Source organism: Martes martes (genome assembly GCF_963455335.1).
Source record: "Martes martes genome assembly, chromosome: 3".
Taxonomy (NCBI): Eukaryota; Metazoa; Chordata; class Mammalia; order Carnivora; family Mustelidae; genus Martes; species Martes martes.
In genome coordinates this window covers 66739827-66766134 of record NC_137890.1, presented here as the reverse complement: position 1 = coordinate 66766134, position 26308 = coordinate 66739827, and the positions used below count along the sequence as shown (strand labels likewise).

At 36.8% G+C, this 26308-nt stretch overlaps 1 protein-coding gene across 7 annotated transcripts in view; it reads right to left on the bottom strand.

Annotated features, from left to right (window-relative positions):
- Positions 1-296: 296 nt before the first annotated feature.
- Positions 297-26308, bottom strand: part of SPART (spartin) — a 38013-nt gene continuing 12001 nt past the window's right edge. For 5 of the 7 annotated variants that reach the window (XM_080798401.1, XM_080798403.1, XM_080798402.1 and 2 more), the window contains exons 5-9: positions 23662-23785; positions 18345-18539; positions 17176-17334; positions 17006-17096; positions 297-1800 (exon numbers count right to left, since the gene is read on the bottom strand). In XM_080798401.1, coding sequence (XP_080654527.1) covers positions 1527-1800; positions 17006-17096; positions 17176-17334; positions 18345-18539; positions 23662-23785 — 843 coding nt within the window. In that variant the 3' untranslated portion in view covers positions 297-1526. The remainder of the gene's footprint in view (positions 1801-17005; positions 17097-17175; positions 17335-18344; positions 18540-23661; positions 23786-26308) is intronic. The other 2 variants (XM_080798404.1, XM_080798405.1) reach the window with 1 other exon arrangement.

Here is a 26308-nt window from a genome sequence, read left to right as displayed (position 1 = left end):
AACTATTAATCTAAAAAAACAACCCAAAATCAAATGAACAGAATGAAGTGAAATGGACAACTAAATACAAATCCAATTTTTGACAAATCCAGTTTTGCTGACCACTGCTCTAAGTTAACTTTGTAAACTTTAGGGTCCACTATTTGTCATTCCACTTCTCAAACTTAAGGCAGAGATTAACTGGAAGCTATTTACCAATTCAGTTTTATTTCCACATTATCCTTAGCCTTAGGGAAAGGATCCATTAATTCTAGGTGTTCCCAAAATACAATCCTGTGCATACATATGAGGCCAAGTAATTCAGAAACAGTTTATTCATAAAGGGTATTTTAAAGAGTTTCAAATAAAGTCTAATAAACTAAGTAGCCATTAAACTAAAGTAGCCAGAAATAGCAGAATGGACGATTACCAATCATTGATAATCAGTAAACAAAAATAAAATGCCATTAGGTATTTACTTATGTATTTGTACCTTATAGGTCTGTGAATGTCCTGTCTTTTGCCAGAGTGGAAACCATTATACCTCACCCACCATGGATTAAGCCTAAATTCTTCACATTCTTAACCATGATTATAAATAGAAGCTTTTCTAATAATTTATTGGCTTTAACATAAAAATTCCAATGACTAAATCCCAAAATAAAAATACATTTACCATCCAAAAAATTCTGTTTATATTTTTTATACAAATTTAGCCTCTTGGAGTAACTTAAAGAAGTAGATATGGTAAAACAATTTCTTAAAGTACTTTTTTGTCCAATTAAGGTGATGATAATCACAAATTTCAATACAATATCAATCATACACCAAAATTTCCTAGGCTCCTAGTAGATCAATACCAGTCTAAATCTAGAAGATTAAAAAAAAAAAATCTTTGTATTCATTCTAAATCAGAAAGACCATTCCCCTTCCTAACAAAGATATAAGCTACCAAAATAATTTTATAGAACCTCATCTTATTTTTCATGATTAAAAAAGTCTTTTAAATGTTATCTGAGAATTCTTTTAGTTTAGGGATTATAGTTATTTTTAGCTTACACACTGAAAATTCTGATAAGCACTGAGGGGGAAAAAAATCCACAATTAGTGCAAAGCCAGCAGACAATATTTTAAGTCATTCTTTCAAGTACAACTAGAGCTAAGGTTACTAAATGCCAAATTTTATGTAAATATATAATTTCCTATCTTGCTTTTTGAAAGACAGCAAATACAAAAATAGTTTAACATCAGGTTTAATGAGGTTTATAGCACATGTATTAATCTTATTTTAACTGCAAAAATATTTCAGCCACATTTAGAAAAAATAATGAGAATATAACCCTATATTCTAAAGGCCATATGCAAGAATACTGATTCTTTTCCTTGTAAGTAGAATACATGCTATAAAGCTTATGAAACAGTCACTTCATAGGAATGAATACATTTTTAAAACACTGGTTAATCTGTGGGGAATTCCACATTTGCCTATTTAACAAAAATGTATCCACCTTGTAAGGCTTTGGTATAGGTGATTCACAGCACTTCCATCATTTCTCTTTCTTCTTTGCCTCACTCTTCTCTAGTTCTTTTGTCTGCTCACCCTTCTCCCTTTTCACGTTTATGTTTGCTCTTCCTTCTTGATTTCTTCCCTTAGAATTATCAACTATTTTATAGTCTTCAAGGAGTGTTTGTCCCGTTTCTTTTGCAGTTTTCTTCACCATTGCTTTGATACCAATGTTGTCAATATTATAGGCAGTTACACCAACATTGATGGCAGAATCTACTGCATCATGTGTAGCTTCTCCAGCAGTATGCCCGTATCTTTAAAAGAAAGGATTAGAAAAAAGTGTAATGAAATTATAAATATAAATTAAGATCTTTTGAATTAGTGTTAAATTAGTCCCATGTTTAGTATGTTATTCCTGAAAGCAAAATCAAAGGTTATGTTTCAAGTTAATTAATAACTTAAAGCACAGTAAAGAATAAAATCAAACTGTGCCAAGGCTGCATTTCTCCTTTAACAAAAACTGTGAAAATAAACTCAGGCCAGCTGAGATTTATTTAATAAAGACGGTTTATGTTGAAGAATAAAATGTAAATTATAATAAAGATTATTCATCAGTCACTATTTCCCTTTTTTTAACCCACCCCTTCTGGAAATAGAGAATTTTCAATGAAGCAACTATAGGGCACAAAGAATCTATAGTCACTATTAATGGTTTTGAGTTCTACCTTAACTGGACTTTGGTTAGGTCTTTTATTTATTTTATTTATTTTTTAATGAGGGATAGTGGGTAAGATGAGAGAGGTGAGAAGCAGAAGGAGAGGGAGAGGGAATCCTAACCAGGCTCCATGCCCAGAGCAGAGCCCGACAGGGAGCTTGATCTCACAAACTTGAGATCATGACCTGAGCAGAAATCTAGAGTCAGATGCTTAACCGACTAAGCCACCCAGGCGCCAGAATCTGAGGTTGTCTTTAAGCAAAGATTCTACAACACTTCCTCCCTCACTCCACTCTGCTGCAGACTCACTGGCCGCCTTATGTTCTTTGAAGCCATCAAACACACATGAGCCACCTTAAGACCTTTGTACTGGCTGAAATCTGCCTAAACTATTCTCACCCTAGGTATTCACATGTCTCACTGCCTAAGCTTCTTCAAATTGGCTAATTATTGTCTTCTCACTATCTCACCTATTTCAACTGCCTTACTCCACATGCTCCACCCCACTGCCCATCAATCTGTCCTTAAGCTGTTCTTATTCTATAACTTACCACCTGTTACATACTATAGAACTTAGGAACTCCCATTGTTTTTGTTTTGCTTATAGTCTTGCCAGAATAGAAACCCTATTAGAAAAAGGACTCTGCCATGTTCTTTAATGTATCCTATGCAGTGAGAACACTGCCTGACATTCAATATTTGTTGAATGAATAAATTTAATTCCTGCCCTATCCACACACAGTTTCTAGAGCATCAAATGTATAGCAAAGTGCTTGGGAAATTATAAAAGCAAAACACAAAATTAGTCATTATTGACAATTACCAATATCTGTGCTTAATACTGTTTCTATAAGAAAATACAAGTTAAAGGCCTACACAAAGATACTAAAAATTATCCCTCTGCTGTTTCTCTTTACCCTTTTCAAAGTACCAGGTTTTTTCTTGCCTAGCAACAACCAACAAAAAGGCACCATTTTACATTTTTCTCCAGGACACATTGAAATTTCCTAGGTGATTTGTGACCTGTATCTGGACATTTTATACTAATACTGGATCTGTCCTTTGAATTCACAAGTCCTCTATTACCATTAGTCTGGCCTGGAACAGTGGATTGTGATCCTACTAGCTTGCTCATGCTTGGTTTTTTGTTTGTTTGTTTGAATCTCAGTGCTAGAAGCGTGAATCTTATTATGTTCCTGAATGAGGATTCCATTCTTTCCTGTGCCTCATGTTAATAATTAGAACCAGAGGATGACAGAATCTACAATTTGTCAAACTGTATAGCTATACATTCTTTTTAAAAAAGATGTATTATTTATTTGAGACAAGGTACATGTGCTTCGGGGAAGAGGCAAACGGAAAGGGGGAGAGAGAATCCTAAAGCACACTCCCCAATGACTGCAGAGCCAAACATAGGGCTCAATATCAGGACCCCAAGATCATGATCTGAGCTGAAATCAAGGGTCAGACACTTAACTGACTGCGTCACCCAGGCGTCCCCATACCACTCTTGATTGGGGCTTTCTCACAGTTACCAGACATCAAAGCTTCCTTAACAGTCACCTGCCAGTACCTGTTGCTTTGCAGCCCCTCAGCATTCCACAGCATTTGCTGATTTTGCAGAAGACATGGAACTTTCTCACTGTCAATCAAGCCCCCACAAGTACTATCATCAGGTGGCAATGGCTAAGGCTAAATGAGAAGAAAGAGGTGGCAGCAGTTTCAGCACTGGAAGAGTGAGCTTAACTCTTGGTTGAGCAGGTTTCTCTTATGGCTTTTCTTTTCCACGTCTGTGTGAGCTATAAGGAAGTGACATGGTTAACCTAAGAATTTGGCCATATCACTGTTTGTGAATATAGGAAATCCTCCAGATTCAGGACCTTCCACTTCCCTATTCTACTGATGCATTCTGATACCTCTAACTGCACTCATGATATTTTTATATGAAACACAATTCCAAAGGATACATTATTAGTAGTAATGTGCTAAAAAGGAGTCTGTGTTGATACATTGAGGTTTTGTTTTCCCATGCTATCTCCATTTCAGCAGCAATCCCTGTTAATTTGGTAACAGTACCAAACTAGGAGTCAAAAAACTACATTTTAATACCAATTGTGCCCCAAACTAATCATATGATGTTGGTGAGGTCTCAACCTCTTTACATTTCATCAATTATTACTTCATTTAATAAAATGAAATATCTAGGTTAAAGCACTTTGAAAATTCCATTATACAATATGTGTAATTATTTTTAAAGACCTTATAAAATGGCTTTTAAGCAGTTGTGTTTATTTAATATATCCTCACCTATTACTTCCGCTTCCCAGTATGCCTTAGAACCAGTATTTCTGGCAGGAATCTGTTCTTCTCTTCCTTGATAAGTAACTACTCAGTTCTTTTCTTCATTCAGACTATACCGTAAATTCAGACTACACTGCTAAAAACTAAAAAGCCTATTTCTGGTAAAAAGACGTTTATTTTTTATTTCTTTTAAAAAAGTTTAATTATAGCTTATTAGATTTTATATGCCAAGTAACACTACCAATTGAAGAGAATTAAAAGTGAATATAAAGTATGCTCTAAATAAGTCAATGAGACTTAATATACAATTTAAATGAGACTTTTCAGAAATTTCTCCAGAAAAAATTCTCCAGCACGTTCAGTAATGTCTACAAAGACAACAAATTGGCAGGGATTCTAGATTTCATTAATTATAACACAATTTCAGTCATAACAAATTTCTAGTAAATCTGCCTAAAATTCAATTTACATGCAACCTTCAAAAATATTCTTGGAAATATTAATCTTTTATATTTGAAGTAGAAATAGCATCTTCTTAGTCTATCCATCTAAGGCAGATGGGTTGTGGCCAATTTAAGAAGAACCTTATAAGTGAAGTTGAGGAATTTAAACTTTATCTTGAAACTAATGGGAATGGCACAACCAAATTTATGTTTTAGATACCTCTAAGTCAGGTTGTATTGTGAATTGTAAGGGTGTAAGAGGGAGACAGAGGAACCAGTTAGGAAACAAGCTATAAGATGGATGAGAAATGATGAGGCTCTATTCTACATTAGTGGTCATGAGACTGGAGAGGAAAAGATAAATATAAAAAACAGGATTTAGCGAATGAACAGCTGTAGGGTGATGCAGTTGGGATTTATGAAGACTAAAGTGTAAGACAAAAATTAACTGGAAACATAGATTTGAGAGACTATAACTATAGACACCGGTATAGATAATATCCACAAAGAACAGAAAAAGAGGGAACCTGGGTGGCTCAGTGAGTTAAAGCCTCTGCTTTCGGCTCAGGTCATGATCCCAGGGTCCTGGGATCGAGTCCCACATCGGGCTCTCTGCTCAACAGGGAGCCTGCTTCCTCCTCTCTCTCTGCCTGCCTCTCTGCCTACTTGTGATCTCTGTCAAATGAATAAATAAAATCTTTAAAAAAAAAAAAAAAGAACAGAAAAAGACTGAGCAAAGAGTGAAACTTTAGAACCAATATTTAATGAATGTATATAGAAGACAACAACCCTGAGGAGTAGTCTGATAAGACAAAATTGAACTGTGAGTTAAATAAGAATACTGTTAAAATTTGTGGACAGCTGACCCACTAATCTTAACAAGCAGTATCAATCAGCAAGATCAATCAGAAGGAGAGGCTACAGTGAGCATGTATTAGACTTTATTCATGAAAAATGGAGAAAATATCTGAGACATTAAAAGACATGTCTTTCAAATCTAAAGATAACATTAAATGGAAGTCTGGCTAATATGATATACACTAAATCTGAAGCCAAACTGAAAGACAGACTTAATGATGAGTCAAAATCAACAACATGAAATGAAGCAAATGTAAATACAAAGTTCTTAATTTTAGGTACATATATCAACTGTCCAAAAATAAGACGAAGGCCCAGATTTTAAATAAAAGGTTCATTTTTTTTTTTTAAAAAGCCCAAGTTTGATACAGGTCAATGAAGTAACAGCTACTAAAAAGATACACTCTTTGTGTTGTATGCCCTATTTTCCAAATGCTAAATATGACTAAACGAGGGAGGCAAATCCCACTGTATTCTATCTGGTCACAATACATAACACTACATTCAATTCTGGGTTCCATTTTGAGAAGAACACTGGTAAATGAAGGATTTGGAAACCATACTATATATGGAATTAAAGGAACATGGAGTATTTCAAAGTTAAGAAAAAGTTAAGTGGAACACATGACGATAATGTTTAAATACTTGTAGAGTTACCATATGGAAAAGAGAAGACTGATCTTATAGAACTCCTGAATAGATGCTATACAGAACTGGTTTTGGGTAATATGACATCTGCCAAAAGAATTACCATCAATGAATTTGAATTTGCCCCTTCACCTAGTGCAAATTTAAGGGGAATTTTAATTAAAATTCACTAAACAAACCAATAAAATACTGTACCTTGAAAAGGTAAATTCCTTATAAAAAAACAATTTTACTAAGCTTATTCTTCTGAAAAATGGAGAACACATTTTGTCTTAGAATAAGATAAAATTTTAATAAGGGGAAAACAAAAATGGATCTAACTTTCTGAATTTATATGATTTTCCTCTAAACTATTTGTTTAATTTTTTAAAGTTTATTTATTTTTTTTAGTAATCTCTTATTACCCAGTGTGGGGCTCGAACATAGGGCCTCAAGATCAAGAGTCACACCCTCTTTTGACAGAGCCAGCCAGGAACCCCATCCTCTAAACAATTTCAAATGAGGGAAAAAAAAAAAAAAAGGAGCTTAAAGCTGAAATTTAGAAGCTATGTAGAAGAGTGAGGAATTATTTAGTAGATACCATGCTGCAATTAAATACAGCAGATTTGAAGTTACTTATTTTTATTGTTCCTGTATGTCTTCATGATCCTAAATTTAAAGACAAAAGAATTAATGTAACTGACAACAGTCTTAATGAACAGTTCCTACATATTTACCTAAAAGTTTTAAGAATATAATTAATTATACAGCTCTTTAGATAAACCACTCATAATCAATGAACATAATCTTTAACCATAAAACCATGAAAGGAGGGGCAGGATGGCAGAGAAGTAGGAGACCCTGTTTCAACCAATCCCCTAAAGTAAGCTAAGTATCTACCAGAACACTCTGAACACCCATGAAATCAACCTGAGATGTAAGATTGTACACTTCTGGATCTCTACAGGGGCAGAAGATATCAGTGGAGAAGTAATGGGAGTGGGAACACTTGGACTGACATGGGAGGATAAACAGAAGGGGGAGCGAGCCACCAGAAGCAAACCATTTGAAAGTAATACCCCAATACGAAAGTGCCCTGTGATTGGAGACCAGCATTAACTTGGAGACTGGTTAAAATGGTTAAAAGCACTCAAAAAAAGCAAAAGATCTTAAGGGGCAACTGGTGGAATTGGGTAGTCAGGGGCATGGGCCTAAGCCCAGGATCCCAGGGTGGTTACCACCAGCGACTACTCAAGCCATAGAGAGTCCAGCAAGGGAGTCCAGTCCGCGGTCCCTGAGCTTTCCGCTGCTTGTACCACCACTCGGGCTGGGTGCACCCCCGCCCGCACCTCAGGGAGTCCGGTGTAGGTGCCAGCCTGCAGTCTCTGGGCTAGCAGCCAATTACAACCTGCGTGGCTGCAGGGTGTGCATACACACAGCCTGTGTCTGAGAGAACCCAGGGCAGTCTCAGGTCAGGGTCCCTTGACCAGCAGCATTACACGAACTGTGCCTCTGCCTGGTGCGAGTGCATCAGTTGTGGGCGTGGGCCCCAGACAGCAGTACCGCCAATGGCAGCAATCTGAGTTTGGGCTCGCCTGGACTAATATCGTGGTTTTAGTGGCACAGGGGTGCAGAGACAAGCAGGGCCTCGGGCGACCACCGATACAGTGGCTGGGAGTGCACACCACCTGTGGGGAGCTGTGGTGTTCAGCAGAGTTTGCATGGCGGGGGAGGGGCATCTGTGTGTTCTGGACCACCCAGAGGGAAGCAGTCTGAGGCTTCTCTCTGAGGCGGAGGTCTGGGTGTGGGCAGTTTGCTTTCCACTAAACCTCCAAAAAGCCATAAAAAGCCACCAAAGAACAAAAACCTCCAGAGAACAAAAGCCTGAAAAACTCGTTTCCAGAGCCAACCCCCAACAGGGGGGCAGGGCGACTCAGCCCAAGCAGGACTGACGGAAAAACAAGGCGGCAGGCCCCTCCCCCAGAAGATAAGCCAAAAGAACAAGAGGATAACCACCACAGGGTCCCCATAAAAATGTAAAACCCCAACATCAGGGGAAAACAATATATTAATCTCCTGGTATTGCCCCCAAACCTGTATATTTCATAGATAACAACTTTTCTTTTTTCTTTTTAAAAAATTCGTTCTTACGATTTTTATTCTTTTAATTTTTTTAACCTACTTACCATTACAACTAGAGATTTAATGCAACATATTCCATAATAACTTTTTAACTGGAACTTTTTTCATACCTGTATTTATATACCTGTATAATATACTTGTATTTTTTTTTAAATACATATAGATATAAGCTTCAATATAATCTTTTTTCCCTATTCAATGCCACCCCTATATATAAACCAGTTTCAATTTCTCTGTATCTCTGGAAAGTTGAGTCCTTTAACAAAGATAACAAGATTCACACAGGAAGAACTGAAATAACCTTCCTCGCCCACATCGAGAGTTTACAACCATCTTCCCATCTTATTCTTCTGTTAGTGTTTCTGTGTATTTGTTTTTGTACTATATAAATCTTATTCTTGGGGTTCATTTTGGCTTTTTTTTTTTCTCTTGTCTTTTACTTTTGTTGGTCTTTTTGTTTGTTCATTTTTGTTCATGTACCTTATAAATCTTACTTTTGAGGTGCATTTTGGCTGGATTTTCTCTTTTTCTCTCTCTTTTTTCTTTCTTTTTGGTGGTGACTTCCAATTGCTCCAAAACTTTCCAGGGTGCACCTTGCCTAGAATGTGGCTGATATATTCAGCTATAGATCCCCTCAACCACCTCTCACCAAAATGACTAGGAGGAGGAACACCCAACAGAGGAAAAATCAGAGACTGTGCCCTCTGCCACGAATTACTGGATAAGGACATAAACAGTATGTTGGAAACGGAATTCAGGGTAACAATTATCCAGGCAATGGCTGGCTTGGAGGAGACCATTAGTGGCAACATAGAAACTCTAAGGGTGGAAGTGAGGGCTAATCTGGCAGTACTAAAAAATGCTATCAGTGAGATCAATCTAATCTAAATACTCTAACACCTAGGGTAACCAAGGCAAAAGATCGAATTAGTGATCTAGAAGACAAACTGATAGAAAGGAAAGATCAGGAGGAGGCCTGGAACAAACAGCTTAGAAGCCATGAAAACAGAATTAGGGAAAAAAATGACACCATGAAATGTTCCAATGTCAGAATTATTGGGATACCTAACAAATTACTGGGATGCCTAACAAATTTCCCTAGTCTGGGGAATGGAACAAGTGTTTCTGTCCTAGAGGCAGAAAGGATACCCACCAAGACCAACAAATCTAGAAAGACCTCCAGACACGTAACTGTGAAATTCACAAATCATAATTTTAGAAAAGGGGTCCTAAGGGCAGCTAGGGGGAAGAGATTCCTTACATACAGAAGAAGGTCCACTAGAATAACGTCAGACCTGTCCACACAAACCTGGCAAGCCAGAAAGGGCTAGCAAGACGTATTCAGGGCACTAAATGAGAAGAACATGCAGCCAAGAATACTTTATCCAGCAAGGCTGACATTCGAAATGGATGGAGAGATAAAGAGCTTCCAAGACCGGCAAGGTTTGAAAGAGTATGTGACCACCAAGCTGGCACTACAAGAAATATTGGGGGGGGGGGTTTCCATAAAAGAGTAAAGAACCCAAGAATGACATAGAAATTTACATAGATAGACATAGAAATTTACAGAGACAACCTATAGAAACAAGAAACAACCTATTGAAACAGGCAACAGGATGTCAATAAAAACTTATCTTTCAATAATCATTCTCAATGTGAACGGCCTAAATGCTTCCATAAAACAGCACAGGGTTGCAGACTGGATAAAATGACAGGACCTATCCATATGCTCTCTACAAGAGATAATTCGGAACCTAAAGATACATCCAGACTGAAAGTGAAGGGATGGAAAACCATCTTTCATACCAACAGGCTTCAAAAGAAAGCTGGGGTAGCGATTCTCATATCAGATAAATTAGATTTTAAGCTAAAGACTGTAGTCAGATATACAGAAAGACACTACATCATTTTTAACACGTCTATCCACCAGGAAGATCTAACAATTCTAAGTATTTATGCCCCCAATAAGGGAGCGGCCAACTACATAAGCCAACTGTTAATCAAAATAAAGAGTCCTACTGATATGAACATATTAAATGTAGGGGATCGTAACATGCCATTGTCAGCAATAAACAGATCACCTAAGCAGAAAATCAATAAATAACCAAGAGCTTTGAATGACACATTGGACCAGATGGACCTCAAAGAATATATACAGAACATTCCACCCTAAAACAACAGAATACTCATTCTTCTCAAGCGCACATAGAATATTCTCCAGAACAGACCACATACTGGGTCACAAATCAGAGCTCAACCGATACTAAAAGACTGAGATTATTCCCTGCACATTCTCAGACCACAGTGCTTTGGAACTGGAACTCAACCATAAGAAAAAGTTTAGAAGGAATACAAACACTTGGTAGCTAAAGACCATCCTGCTCAAGAATGTTTGGATCAACCAGGAAATCAAAGAAGAACTTAAACAATTCATGGAAACCAATGAGAATGAAGACACATTGGTCCAAAACTTACAGAATACAGCAAAGGCAGTCCTATGGGGGAAATACATAGCCATCCAAGCCTTACTCAAAAAAATAGAAAAATCCCGAATATACCAACTCTCTTTACACCTTAAAGAATTGGAAAATCAACAACAAATTAAGTCAACCCCCCACACAAGAAAGGATATAATTAAGCTTAGAGCTGAGATCAATGAGTTAGAAACTAGAGATACAGCAGAACACATCAACGAAACTAGAAGCTGATTCTTTGAAAGAATTGGTAAGATTGATAAACCACTAGCCAAACTAATCCAAAAGAAAAGAGAGGAACCAAATTAATGAAATTATGAACGAAAGGGGAGAGATCACGACTAACACCAAGGAAATAGAAACAATCATCAGAAATTATTATCAACAGCTATATGCCAATAAGTTAAGCAACCTAGAAGAAATGGATGCATTCCTGGAAACCTATACACTTCCAAGACTGAAACGGAAGAAACTGACAACCTGAATAGATCAGTATCTAGTAATGATATTGAAGCAGTTGATCAAAAACCTCCCAAAAAAACAAGAGCCCAGGACCTGATGGATTTCCTGGGGAATTCTACCAAGCATTCAAAGAAGAAATAATACCTATTCTCCTGAACCTGTTTCAAAAAATAGAAACAGAAGGAAAACTTCCAGACTCTTTCTATGAAGCAGCATTACCCTGATCCCCAAACCAGGCAAAGAGCCCATTAAAAAGGAGAATTTCAGACCAGTATCCCTGATGAATATGGACACCAAGATTCTCAGCAAGATCCTATTTAATAGGATCCAACAACAGTACATTAAAAAGATTACCCACCATGACCAGGTGGGATTTATCCCTGGGATGCAAGGGTGGTTCCACATTCACAAGTCAATCAATGTAATAGAACAAATCAATAAGAGAAGAGAGAAGAACCACATGGTCCTCTCAATTGATGCAGAAAAAGCATTTGACAAAATACAGCATCCACTCCTGATTAAAACTCTTCAAAGCACAGGGATAGAGGCAACATTTCTCAACTTCCTAAAATCTATCTATGAAAAACCCACAGCGAATATTATTCTCAATGGGGAAAAGCTGGCAGCCTTCCCTTTGAGATCAGGAACACGACAAGGATGCCCACTCCTGCCACTGCTGCTCAACATAGTACTAGAAGTCCTAGAAACAGCAATCAAACAACAAAAAGAAATAAAAGGTATTCAAATAGGCAAAGAAGAAGTCAAACTCTCTTCACAGATGACATGATACTTTATATGGAAGCCCAAAAGACTCCACCCCCAAACTACTAGAACTCATACAGCAATTCAGTAGTGTGGCAGGATACAAAATCAATGTACAGAAATCGGTTGCTTTCTTATACGCTAAAAATGAAAATATAGAAAGGGAAATTAGAGAATCAATTCCATTTACTATAGCACCAAAAACCATAAGATACCTTGGAATAAACCTAACCAAAGAGGTAAATGATCCGTACTCAAGGAACTACAGAACACTCATGAAAGAAATTGAAGAAGACACAAAAAGATGGAAAAGCATTCCATGCTCATGGATCGGAAAAATAAACATTGTTAAAATGTCTATACTGCCCAGAGCAATCTATACTTTCAATACCATCCCGAACAAAATTCCACCAGTATTTTTCAAAGTACTGGAACAAACAATCCTGAAATTTGTATGGAACCAGAAAAGACACCAAATTGCTAAGGAAATGTTGAAAAAGAAAAACAAAACTGGGGGCATCACATTGCCTGATTTCAGGCTTTACTACAAAGCTGTCATCACCAAGACAGCATGGTACCGGCACAAAAACAGACACATAGACCAGTGAAACAGAGTAGAGAGTCCAGATATGGGCCCGCAACTCTATGGTAAAATAACCTTTGACAAAGCAGGAAAAAATATCTAGTTGAAAAAAAGACATTCTCTTCAATAAATGGTGCTGGGAAAATTGGACAGCCATGTATAGAAGAATGAAACTCAACCATTCTCTTACACCATATGCAAAGATAAGCTCACAATGGAAAAAAGACCTCAGTGTGAGACAGGAATCTATTAAAATCCTAGAGAACACAGGCAGTAACCTCTTCGACATCGGTCACAGCAACTTCTTTCAAGACATGTCTCCAAAGGCAAAGGAAACAAAAGTGAAAATGAACTTTTGGGACTTCATCAAGATCAAAAGCTTCTGCACAGCAAAGGAAACAGTCAATAAAACAAAGAGGCAACCCACAGAATGGGAGAAGATACTTGCAAATGACACTGCAGACAAAGGGCTGATATCTAATATCTATAAAGAACTCCTCAAATTCAACACTCAAAAAACAGATAATCACATCAAAAAATGGGCAGAAGACACGAACAGACACTTCTCCAAAGAAGTCATACAAATGGCTAACAGACATATGAAAAAATGTTCATCATCATTAGCCATCAGGGAGATTCAAATCAAAACCACATTGAGATACCACCTTACCCAGTTAGAATGGCCAAAATTAACAAGACAAGAAACAACAAGTGTTGGAGAGAATGTGGAGAAAGGGGAACCCTCTTACATTGTTGGTGGGAACGCAAGTTGGTGCAGCCACTTAGGAAAACAGTGTGGAGATTCCTTAAGAAATTAAAAGTAGAGCTACCCTATGACCCTGCAATTGCACTACTGGATATTTACTCCAAAGATACAGACACAGTGAAAAGGGCCATATGTACCCCAGTGTTCATAGCAGCAATGGCCACAGTTGTCAAACTGTGGAAAGAGCCAAGATGCCCTTCAACAGATGAATGGATAAAGAAGATACGATTCATATATACAACAGAATATTATGCCTCCATCAGAAAGGATGAACACCCAACTTTTGTATCAACATGGATAGGTCTAGAGAAGATTATGCTGAGTGAAGTAAGTCAAGCAGAGAGAGTCAATTATCATATGGTTTCACTTACTTGTGGAGAGTAAGGAATAACATGGAGGACATTAGAAGAAGGAAAGGAAAAGTGAATTGGGGGAAATTGGAGGAGGAGACGAACCATGTGAGACTGTGGACTCTGAGAGACAAACTGACGGTTTTGGAAGGGAGGGGGGTGGGGGGATGGGTGAGCCTGGTGGTGGGTATTGAGGGCATATATTGCATGGAGCACTGGGTGTGATACATAAACAATGAATCTTGGAACACTGAAAAAATAAACTAAAATTAAATAAATAAATAAATAAAAATAGGCATTTGTAGGTATAAAAAATAAATAAATAAATCCATGAAAGGTATAAATAATATACTTCTCTAACACAATCTGCTTTTAAATATGCCTAAATGAAAAGATAATCTTCTGTATTGGCTTTCAACACCAGAAATCAGATAAGGAAGTATATATAATACATTTGTTTTTCTCCTAGGCATAATGCATACAATTATGGCAGATTCAAAACAACTTGGGAGAATAACTTATAGTCAATAAGAATACAAATTTTATTACATTATCATCAATTGGATTAGAAAAGAAACACAAATGCTTACGCTATCAAATACTTTTTCAAAGTGTAAAATCATAAATATATAAATTTACATTCAGAAATGTAAATTTATGTAAATAAGTCAGAACTAAATTAAATGAATAACTAGCTCTTCCATTTCTTCAGTGATAAATATTAAGTTACTACTGATTTGATACTTGTTTCTTCATTTAAAAGACAATTTCTACTTCTGGGCCAGATTATTCCTAAGTGAGGAAACAGTATTACAAAACCTTTTACATTCCCACTGCACATCATATCTTTCCAAGTTTCTAATTAAATTACTGCTAAGACCAAAGTAGTTTATAGTTAGAAATATAAACCTACTTAACTAAATTCTCACCTGTTTTTTCACTCCACGAATCTTTGGAGTAAAGGATAAAAAGAACAGCAATACATACCATAATAAAAATAAATTAGCTCAAAACCACTGTTAAAAAGTGTCCTTTTCATCATATTAAGATCTCCTCACTAAGGACCAAAAATACAGTATCTACACCAAAACCTTGCTAACCTTTACTAAAGCTCTATTTAATTGTACTTAGATAAGCATTTTTTAAATTAAAGTAGGAAATAGGCAAAGCTGCTGGAAGCATTTACTACTTTCTAACATGATTGCCTACTTATTCAGCTAACAAATGATACTGATAATCTAAAAATAATTCACTTTTGGCCTAAAAGGCACAGCTGATTTTCTTGGACTCTTGCAACAAAGAAAAAACCATTTTTCTAATTACGATTGATCTACCAAAGTAACCTCAGAGTCACAACACAAAGAGTACTAGAGATCAAGGTTAAAAGTACCCAGAGGTAGTAAGCTAGAAGACTTGTTTTTTTTTTTTTTTATTTCCACAAAAAGAATTTCAGATCTATTCTGTATTTTCTTTGCCAAATCTTTTGGTCAAGATGTTATGTTGCTTTGACTCAAAAGGTATGCATGCTCCAGTTGGAGATCAAATCAACTCAGTCTGGAAACTAAGTTAGTTTTTGCTAAGCCACTAGTAATTTACTATAGTGGGAGAGAATGTAAATGCATGATAGATCGTGATTTCTAACTCTAGATACTAAACTTGCACAAAAGTCCCATCAAGCACAGGGTGGCTCCAGTACTGTTCTTTCACAATGCATGACACAGAGAGACCTGGCTTACATCCCAGCTTTACTACTTACCAGGGATATAATCTTCAACAAGGTTATTTAACAGCTCTATGCTTTGGCTTCCTCATTTATAAAATGGAGATAATAGTGTTAAAGATTAGAGGTGCCTGGGTGGGTCGGTGGGTTAAGTATCTGACTCTTGATTTTGGCTGGGGTCATGACCTCAGGTTTGTGAGATGGAGCCCCACATTGGACTCTGCACTGGGCATGAAGCCTGCTTAAGAGTCTCTCTCTCTCTCTCTCCCTCTGCTCCTCCCCCACCCTTCTTTCTCTCCCTCTCCCCCCTCAAAAAAAAATAATATTGAAGATTAAATACATATATTAAAGATTTTATTCACTTGATAGATCACAAGTAGATGGAGAGGCAGGCAGAGAGAGACGAGGAAGCAGGCTCCCTGCTGAGCAGAAAGCCCAATGCGGGGCTCGATCCCAGGACCCTGGGATCATGACCCGAGCCAAAGGCAGAGGCCTAACCCACTGAGCCACCCAGGCGCCCCATAAATACATATATTAAAAAGCACTGAACACAATGTCTGATACATAAGTATGATCTGAAATGTGAGTAGATAATTAAAACAAATAACTGAGAGTTGAGAATACCATGAATATTACTTTTTGGTTTCTAAATAAAAATTTAATACTAGGCTTTAAACTAATTCAAAGCTAAGAAAGGAACTCGGGGCCTTCATACTAGATTTATTTTTTAGACCTAGGTTCCTCGAGGACTTATAAAGAATAATGAGCTAAAATCAGATGATCCTATTTTAAGTCTCACCTTTAACACTTATCAGATTAGCCTGGGCAGATCCCTCATTTCTATGTTTGCCCACATCTTAATATAGGAAATAGATAACCTACCATCTGTCCCTTCCAATAAGAATGAATAATGGTAGAGTCAAATAAGATGTGACAATATTTAACATTCTTTGTATACAGAAGGGGCTAACGTTAACAAGGTACAATAGATTAATTAAAATTCAAGTTTCTCCCAGCAAAACTACTGGCAAACATCACCCATCACAAAAACGTGCAGTTAATAAGGTATTCAGAAACTACAGGATTTTTTTTTGTCATTAAGCTTACTCGTTGCATGAATGATGAACAAATATAACCATTAGTAATACAAGGCAAAGTCACATATTTCTATTAATTTGCCAAAAATATTAAGAAAAACAGAGAGTAAAAAAATTGTTTTATTAGATATTCAATAATGGCACAGTCATTTTAACTGTCCTGAATTTTTGCAAATGCTAGAACAGATTTATTCATTAAAATGATAAAACTCAACTTACTTGTATCTGACAGTCTGTACAGTTTCTGCTGAAACATTGTTAACAATACATTTGGCTGCACATTCCAATCCCTGCCAGACAGTTGAAAATCCTGCAAATATATTTAGAAGTAAGTAAAACTCCAGCTAAACAAATGGACCTTCCTAGTTAAATTTATGGGTCTTTGTTACCTTGAACACTACTTGCAGCTACGACCATCGCACCATCCAGGGCAGACTTCCCATTTCTGTCTTTTTTAAGAGATTCTGGAACAAGTTTGCTTCCATGCTTCTTGACATGTGGAGCTAGTTCCTTTCCAACACAATTTGCTACAGTGCAAACTCCGTCAACTAATGAAACCATAAGAAAGGGGAAACACTTAGAAAAAATGTATTCTTCCCTTGATTTTACCACTCTTTAGCAAAATTCTTACATGAGCATCTAAAGTTGTTTTATTGCATAATTTAGCATTTCTATATAAGGATGAGAACCAAGGCTGGCCAGTTTTTAAACAAAGGCTATTATTTGGTTTAAAGATACGTTTGCAGAACCTAATGATAAAACTTTGCCTCTTAAACATAATGTTCTTTTTGGCAATTTTGCTTAAAAAAAAAACCAAGATTGCTGCAAAACAAGACTTGTAGGTCCATCTTTCATGTTTTCCAGCTATATGTACTTCTGTTTTCTCCACATTGACAAATATTTCACTGAAACAGTAATAAAGTATTTAAGTCTATATAAAAGTAAACAAACCAAAATCTGATTGGAAGAATACTGAATACCAAAAAGATCATCTTACTAAATCTAATGATAATTCATTAAGGAGTTATCTGGCCATCTTAAAATACCAAACTTTAGATCTATGATTCTCAAGGAAGATGAAAAGACATATTACTTGGGAAGGCTGACATCAGAATCACCAAATCAGCTTAATTCAAACAATACATCCCTCCCACTCCACCCCAACTAAGACACAGTGAGCTGTCCTTAAAAGAACATGTCATAATCAAGGATAGCAAATACATTCAGAGCCATTCCTTTTCAAAGGCATGGACAATCCCCTAACACATCAAAATAATCCTTTAACCAATGTTTCTCAAACTAATATGCAAATAACAATCACCTAGAGATCTTGTTTCTGAATCAGTAATGTGTACCAAGTATTTGCAATATTTCTAGGGCTCTCGGATAGGTTGATGTTGTTGCTATAGATCCCGCTATGAGTAGCAAGACGATACTGCTTTGTCCTAATCCTTTACTCTTAAGGTTAAACCATCTAAATGAACATTTAAATTAACCTGAATTAAGAGATCATTTTTAATTTAGCTGAAAGAAGTAAAGTCCTCCAAAGTTACTTTACCCAGGAACTGACTGACTTTTGCTGCTCCTCCTGTAGCCTGCTTTGCTATATAAAGTCCCTTGGTCACAGCGGGACTAACTTCCACTGGTTTTTCTTCTGGTTGAATCCGTTCACGGAGTTTAGAAGCACCTTTCTGGATTGCTCTGCCAGTAAATTCAGCACCTTTGACCAAACCCCAGCTCACCCAGGAAGCACCTTTTTATAGGAAAATTAAGAAGTCCACAATATTAGAGCTGATTATACCTATAAACCCTTTAATAACTCAAAAGAAAAAACCCAAGGAATTCAATGTTCAGATCCTAAACACACCATAAACTTTTAAGCCAACTTTACACTTGTAATTTTCTGTCTGGAATACACTTTTTCTTTTTTTTTTTTTTTTAAGATTTTTTTTATTTATTCATTTGTCAGAGAGAGTGAGCACAGGCAGAGAGGCAGGCAGAGGCAGAGGGAGAAGCAGGCTCTCCGCTGAACAAGGAGCCCGATGCGGGACTCGATCCCAAGACCCTGGGATCATGACCTGAGCTGAAGGCAGCTGCTTAACCAACTGAGCCACCCAGGCGTCCCGGAATACACTTTTTCTAAGTAAATTCATCTTTCAGTACTTAGGTCACAGATCACTCAGTAACATAGTTCTGTATTACTCTGCTGCTACTACAACTTGTAGGTATCTCTCTACACGTTATTTACCACACTATTATTACTATTGTTAGGGACTAATTTTGGGTTTTGGTGCCAATAACACAGTATTTGGCTTGAGGACCCAGGCTTCCTTGTTCTTGCCTTAGTCCAGGTACCACTTTTCCTCTATGAAGTGCTGAGGGGTTTAGACACAAATGATGCAAATTAGAAACCAATGAACCTGCTAGATCTCAAACATCAAGACAGAACTCTTGCTTGCTTGCTTTAGACAAAAGGCACAAGGCAGGGGGTCCTTTTCCTCCCTCAACCCCAAACCCAAATCCCATGATCTCCACACCTTTTAATATATAACATGAACCTGAATGACAAAGACAGAAGAACACTCAATACATAAGAAGAAAACGGGAAGCCTAGATGGTTTAGCCATTTCTCATGAGAGTAGTTCCCAGCCCTTTGGCTTTGCTCAATGTTTCTTAGAGCACACACAAAAAATAAGACTGTCAAGACAGAAAGCAGGATAGCATAGACTTCTCTAGTGAAAAGTCCCTGTGTACACTTGAGGAAAGGAGAAGTGGGAAGGAGATGGAAAAAGCAAGGAGAAATCCCCAGGAGAACAGTTTTCCCTAAGAGGAAGAAGAAAGTGTTACCTTGCCTTGGAAAGCTTACAATTTTAAATATTTCCTTTTTGGCTATACCCTGAAAAAAGCAGCTTTTAAAGCTAAACATATGAAATACCTAAGTATATTCTCCAAAGGTCTGTGGCATGGTTTTTATGTAATTACTCTGGCCTGTGAGTGAGTAGGCATCCAGTGACATATGAAAATCCTGTTTATTTAAAAATACGAACAATGAAAAATAAAAATGAATAAAAAACAATGAAATAAAGTTGCCAAGTGGTAACTGATTAGAAAAACTGTTGTGTTTCTCTTCCTGTTTTAGTCAACATGTCCACCTCTAGCTCAAACACTACCCCCACTGTCCTCCCCTGCAGGAGGACCAGGTCTCAAACCCAGACAGGTATCTTCCAGCAAGGAATTCCCATAACAATGAAGGGACTGAAGATCTCTATTAAAAAAATATATAAGGGGTTTGCAGTTAACTTACAGGTTGAAAAAGATTTAAGAAGTAAAAAACTGGCTGAACTTGAAGAAGGAAGACTGAGAAATCATAAATGACAATGAAGCAAAGGAAAGCTTAAGTAGACTATACTCCACAATAAAATAAACAAGAGGGACAGAGTCTATTGATGACTAAGAACAAATGGAAATTAGATAAGTGAAAAGTCCTAAGATTGAGAAAGAGAAATACTAGATGCAAATTATAAAGAAGTTATCACCATGGAAGAGTGTATAATAGAGATAATACTTTAAAACCTAAGATATTACAATAGAAGATCAGGAAATGTAATATTTTACTGGTAGCTATTAAGATCTTTTAAATGGCATGTGTAGAGCCAGATACAGATTTATTCTATCCATATTCGTTTTATATGCAACCATTTAATGGCATGCCATCCAGGCAATGGATGTTTGCTGAATAAATGAGAAACTGCCAGATGACTTAAAATGATCTCATTCAAATCTAACCCAATGCGGCTGGTGCTCTTAACAGTCTATTGCTGATGATTCTATACCTCTTCCTAAATGAGCTTATTAAAATCTCCATCTAAAATGTTTGGCAGTTGCCTTCTTAAAAGTGTAATTCTAGCCTTTCAAGCCAATATGCTACACAGGTAAATTTTAAGCAGTAACTTCATGTTTTTTCACTTTTTATATTCACAAAACACCATACTGTAACTTCTACTGATCTTTACTGATCTTCAGACACTGGACAGGAACAAACCATGGGATAAAGTGAATAAGCTCAATTTAGATCCCTGATTACTTATCTTTGTATAGAGCCTGCATCAGTCAGGTAGAAACAGTCTCTGGACAGATCAGATCACTTTCCCTGAAGTAAATCTTGAATATTTTCTGCCACTTTTTTTTTTTTTTAAAGATTTTATTTATTTATTTGACAGACAGAGATTACAAGTAGGCAGAGGCAGGGAGAGAGGGAGGAAGGGAAGCAGGCTCCCCGCCGAGCAGAGAGCCCGATGCGGGCCTCGATCCCAGGACCCTGGGATCATGACCCGAGCTGAAGGCAGAGGCTTTACCCACTGAGCCACCCAGGCGCCCTTCTGCCACTTTTTTAATTACCTGTACCTTAAGTATTTGATGAGCTAGTTGGTTTTCATCCTACCTATTAAAAAGCACATAAAGAGGTATGTACTCTGAGTGGCAGTTAAATAATTTTAACGTAACCAACTACTAGGGCTATTGCTAGAACTGAGGAGATAAGAAGAAAAGGAAAGAGTTACAAAAGCCTACTAAAAGTCTCAAGTAGTAAAGCAGGCCCCTAAGTGTTATCAGAGTGTGATTTTTGCTCATTTTCAAATGATGCACTGCTCAGAGTTTTTCTGAAATCTCTAAAGAGATCTGGCCTCAGGATTAGCTGATTCTAAGGGTGCTCTGCTCTTTGAATAGAACCAGTACATGCAATCTGTGTGGTACTTAGGAGGCCTAAGACTTAGTGGCATAGAGGGGCACCTGGGTGGCTCAGCCGTTAAGTGTCTGCTTTTGGCTTAAGTCATGATCCCAGAGTCCTGGGATCGAGCCCTGCATTGGGCTCCCTGCTCAGCAGGAAGACTGCTCCTCCTCTCCCACTCTCCCAGCTTGTGTTCCTTCTCTCACTGTCTCTCTGTCAAATAAATAAATAAAATCTTTAAAAAAAAGACTTAGTGGCATACAATACTTTCCAAAGGTAGCCAAACAGTATCAGCTGTTCATGTTCTTTCAACATGACCTTGACATTCCTCCCATTGCGATGTGGGGTAGGTCTATGTCAAATCCCCTTAAATCTGTTATCTTCTTGTAGTGAAAGATACTGGAAATTTCCAAGAAGTTGTTAGAAAGGGTACGTGGCTTCTGCCTGTTTGCTATATCATTCATGCTTGGAAACCCTGAGCTACCATGTAGAAGCCTGACTAGCTAAAGGCTGCTAAGCTGTCAAACACATGGAGACCATGTCTAGGTACTCTATTTGGCAGTCCTAGATTTTGAGCTCTTCCAACCCAGATGCCAGATTTGTGAATGAAGGAGACTTCAGATGATTTCAGCCCCCAGCTACTGAGTCACTAGTCAGTCTTTGGGTCTTCCTAGCTGAGGTCCTGCCATCATGAAGCAGATGTAAGCCATCCCTGTTGTGACCTTTTGGAATACCTGGCCCACAGTACCACAAACAAATGTTTGTTGTTTCATGCCATTAAGTTTGGGATGGTTTGTTACACAGCAGTAATAAATAGAACTATCTTGAGCAGTACAAATTAAAAAAAACTTAAGAAAATAAACTTTGAAATTAGTTATCTACATATACGTGAATATAGACAAATTTTCTGAATGCTGACCTAAGAGCCTAGCAATCTGTAAAGTTATGGGACAGGATAATAAGAGTGAAGATTTTTCTTTAGAACTTCTTTGAAAATCTTTTTCAAGGCTCAATTTTAACTGTTAAAATTGTAACTGAAAAATCTGGCTTTGTCTTATCTAGAGCAGCTCTCTGACATGGGCAAAATATTATGTTAGTTCTTAGTTAATTAATTTTCACTTATTTTAGTTTGTTGGTTTTTCATGTTGAAGGTTTCCTCTGCTTTAGACATCTTTATTATTTTAATGGGTTTTTAGTACAGTGATGGAAGTCTAATTGACAGTCTTTTAAATGACTGGTCAAGATCTCTTTACAGGGTCACAAATTTGGCTTACTAAAGAGTGACTGGCAATGTTTTTAAAAACAAAATAGAAGGTCTAAAAATCTGAGAGCTAAAACAGTTGAAAAGCTAAAATGTTAACCAATGAACGTGGAGAGACATATGTCAGTAATGATCATTCTGGTTTTATTTTTTTTTTAAAGATTTTATATATTTATTTGACAGACAGAGACCATGAGTAGGCAGAGAGGCAGGCAGAGAGAGAGGAAGGGAAGCAGGCTCCCTGCTGAGCGGACAGCCCGATGTGGGGCTCCATCCCAGGACCCTGGGATCATGACCCGAGCCAAAGGCAGAGGCTTCAACCCACTGAGCCACCCAAGTGCCCTGATCATTCTGGTTTTAAAATAATTGATCTGATACCCTTTCTAACCAGAATTAAATAGTACAGCCTACATCCCAAACAGCTTAGCTATAATCCTCAGGTCTCTTCATACCTCCATTGCAGTGTGGTTAGGGAATGCTACTTTGCTTCCAAAGACGGGATGAGTACCTCACCATTTTTCTTAGAAGAAGAGGAAGGGGGAGAAGGGGAGAAAAGGACTGAAGAGGAATTTCAAAGAAGAATGGAAAATAACTAATTTTATGTTCAGAAGAGCTATCCTGAGAGTTTGGGGATTCCCAAAGATTCCCAAAGATTCTGACTATCAATTTTCCCTAGAGTGAAACAGAAAATAGTCAAGAATTTCTACCTATGTGATAATATGTAATGTTCTACAAGACTAGTTCCTTCTGTTTTAAAGTATTTATAAAATGATCATTTAGAACCAAAAATCATTTAGAACCATACAAAATACTGTCTTTCTAAGGATTCTCTTATGGATTCCAAAGGTTTCACATTATAGGGGGAAAAAATTAACATTACTGTAATACCTGACAAAATATTTTGAGCCACTTTCTCACTCCATTCAGGTAACTCCTTTGCTTTTTCTTCTGAAACTGGCTCATAAGGTACAATGTGACTCAGATTAACTTCTTCACTTGAAGTGTCTTTAGCCTAGTAAAAATGTTTCAAATGTAAAACAATAAAGAATTATAATGGGAAAATATAAGCATTATGTAATAAAATATTAAGCCAACAAATATTAGATATAATTAATAAAAATACCTCCAGCCAACATAGTTACCAGTATATTTTATAACAGAAAGCAAAATACCACAACTGCCGTAAAGCTTGAAAATGTCCTGGTCTTATATAAGGTCTCGCTGGAAAGTAAAGTTTAAATACCAACATACTTCCAATATAGCATTTATCAAATCATATTTAAACTGATGAGACTGATAAGTTGATAAACTTATCAACCCCTTGATGGCAGTATGCACATGATACTCAGTAAGATTTAAAAGATTTGTTAAATGACTCAATCAATAAGGAAGGATGTATCCAAATAAACTGGTTTTGATAGAAATCAAGTAAAAGCAAGTAAAAATATATAAACACTGCTATTCCATCTAAATGGAAATAGGGACACAGATATACCTGCATTTTGCTAATTTAACAGTTGTTATGAGAACTAAGGCCAACACTTAAAATGTCAAAGCTAAATTTATTCATTCTAAGAACTTAACAGCAGGCTAACTCAGATCTCGTAATACTATAAAATTTCTTGAAAATCAAACTTCCCAATGGAAGTATGAAGAGAACTTCACTTAAAATATAAAACATTAAAAACGAAATGAAAACTTCTATGGGGGGAGGGGAAGCCATTCCTAATTAAAACCTAAAGACAAAATGAACATAATATTAGCAATTTCTATCTTAAATAATGAGCCAATGTCCTAATACATAGAGAGCCCCCGGAAATCGGGAAGAAAGACTAGCAACCCAGTAATAAAAAATGGACAAATGACAAGAACAGACATCCCACAGGACACAAAATTCAAAGAACCCCTAAGCAGATACACAACAGCACTCACAATAAAATCAATGCAAATTAAGATATTCCAATACACAATTTCTTATCTATCAGACTGCCAAAATACAGAGGCCGATCACCCACTGTGTGGACTAAGCTATGAAGAAACAGGTTTCCTATAATGCCAGTGGGAGTGCTAAAGAGTATAGTCCTTAGGGAGGGCAACTTAGCAAAATCTATCAAAATTACAAATGTATTTATTTACTGACTCAGTAACCCCACTTCTAAGAATGTATCTGATGAATTACCTGCAAATGTATGAAACAGTGGATCTACAAAGCTACTCACTGAAGCAGTTTCTAATAGCAAAGCGTACAATCATCCAAGACTCAATAATAGATTGGTTAAAGAAAACTACCATAAATCCATACAATGAAATACGAGGTAGCTATAAAAAAGACTGAGAGGGTTCTCCATTTATAACATTGAAAGATCCCCAGAATTTATCAAATAAAAAAAATAAAATACAGGACATTCTATGATGTTACCTTTGGTATAAGAAAGGGAGAGAAATCTGTTTTTATTTGCTTTTACCTGCCTCAAGAAACCTAGGGAAGAAACCCAAGATCTTGATAAAAAGTGATTACCTATTATGGCAGGGGCAATGGTATGGACAAAGGTGGGAGTAGAGTTTTTCAATGTATATACCTGTTTATGTAATTTGCTTTTTTTAGTTAACAAATTAAATTTCTTAAAAATGGAAGTTTTAAATGATGTGAAAAATTTCCAAACATACTAAGTAAAAAGAAAGGAGCAAAACAGTATGTCTTCCATGCTTCCATTTGTATTCTTATGTGAATGTGTACATATACACATATATTCACACACAAAATAAATGTGTATGTATATATGTCTGAATTTATCTGCAAGGATAAGAAGCTAGCAATAATATATCTAGAGCAGGGAGCTAAGTGGCTAAGGGATAGATAGGAATGGGAGATAGAATTACTTTTCATTAAGTATCTTTTGTATTTGCTTTTTGTGCAAATCTAAAAAAATTTTTTTTAATTTTTAATAAATATATTTCTTGGCACCATCTTGGACTCCCAGTGTCCTCCATAAAGTTGGTCTAAGATGTTCAACATAATCCACAAATAAATGTAGAATATTCAAGGGGTACTTGGGTGGCTCAGTTAGTTAAGTGTCTGCCTTCAGCTCAGGTTATGATCCCAGGGTCCTGGGGTCTAGCCCCATGTTGGGCTCCCTGCTGGGCAGGAGTCTGCTTCTCCTTCTCCCTCTGCCCCCATCTTGCTTGTGCTCTCTCTCTCTCAAATAAATACAATTTTTTAAAAAAAACTTAAAAGTACAGACTATTCAAGTGGTATGATAATTCTAAGATACTTATTGAGCACTTACAACATGGAATAAAACAATGAACAATACAAAACCATTTGTAATTCAATACTCATGCAATGGTATTTTCTTTCTTCGTGTATTTGCTTATGTTACTACTTCTGCCTAGAATCTCCTTCAAACTGCTATGAGTATGACCAAATTTTGCTTCATCTCTCAGGAGTCATCTTAGTCACAATGCCCTCTCAGAAGCCTTCCTTACTGCTTCCCACACCACCATAGGCTCATACTTATTGATGAAGCTAGGTTGT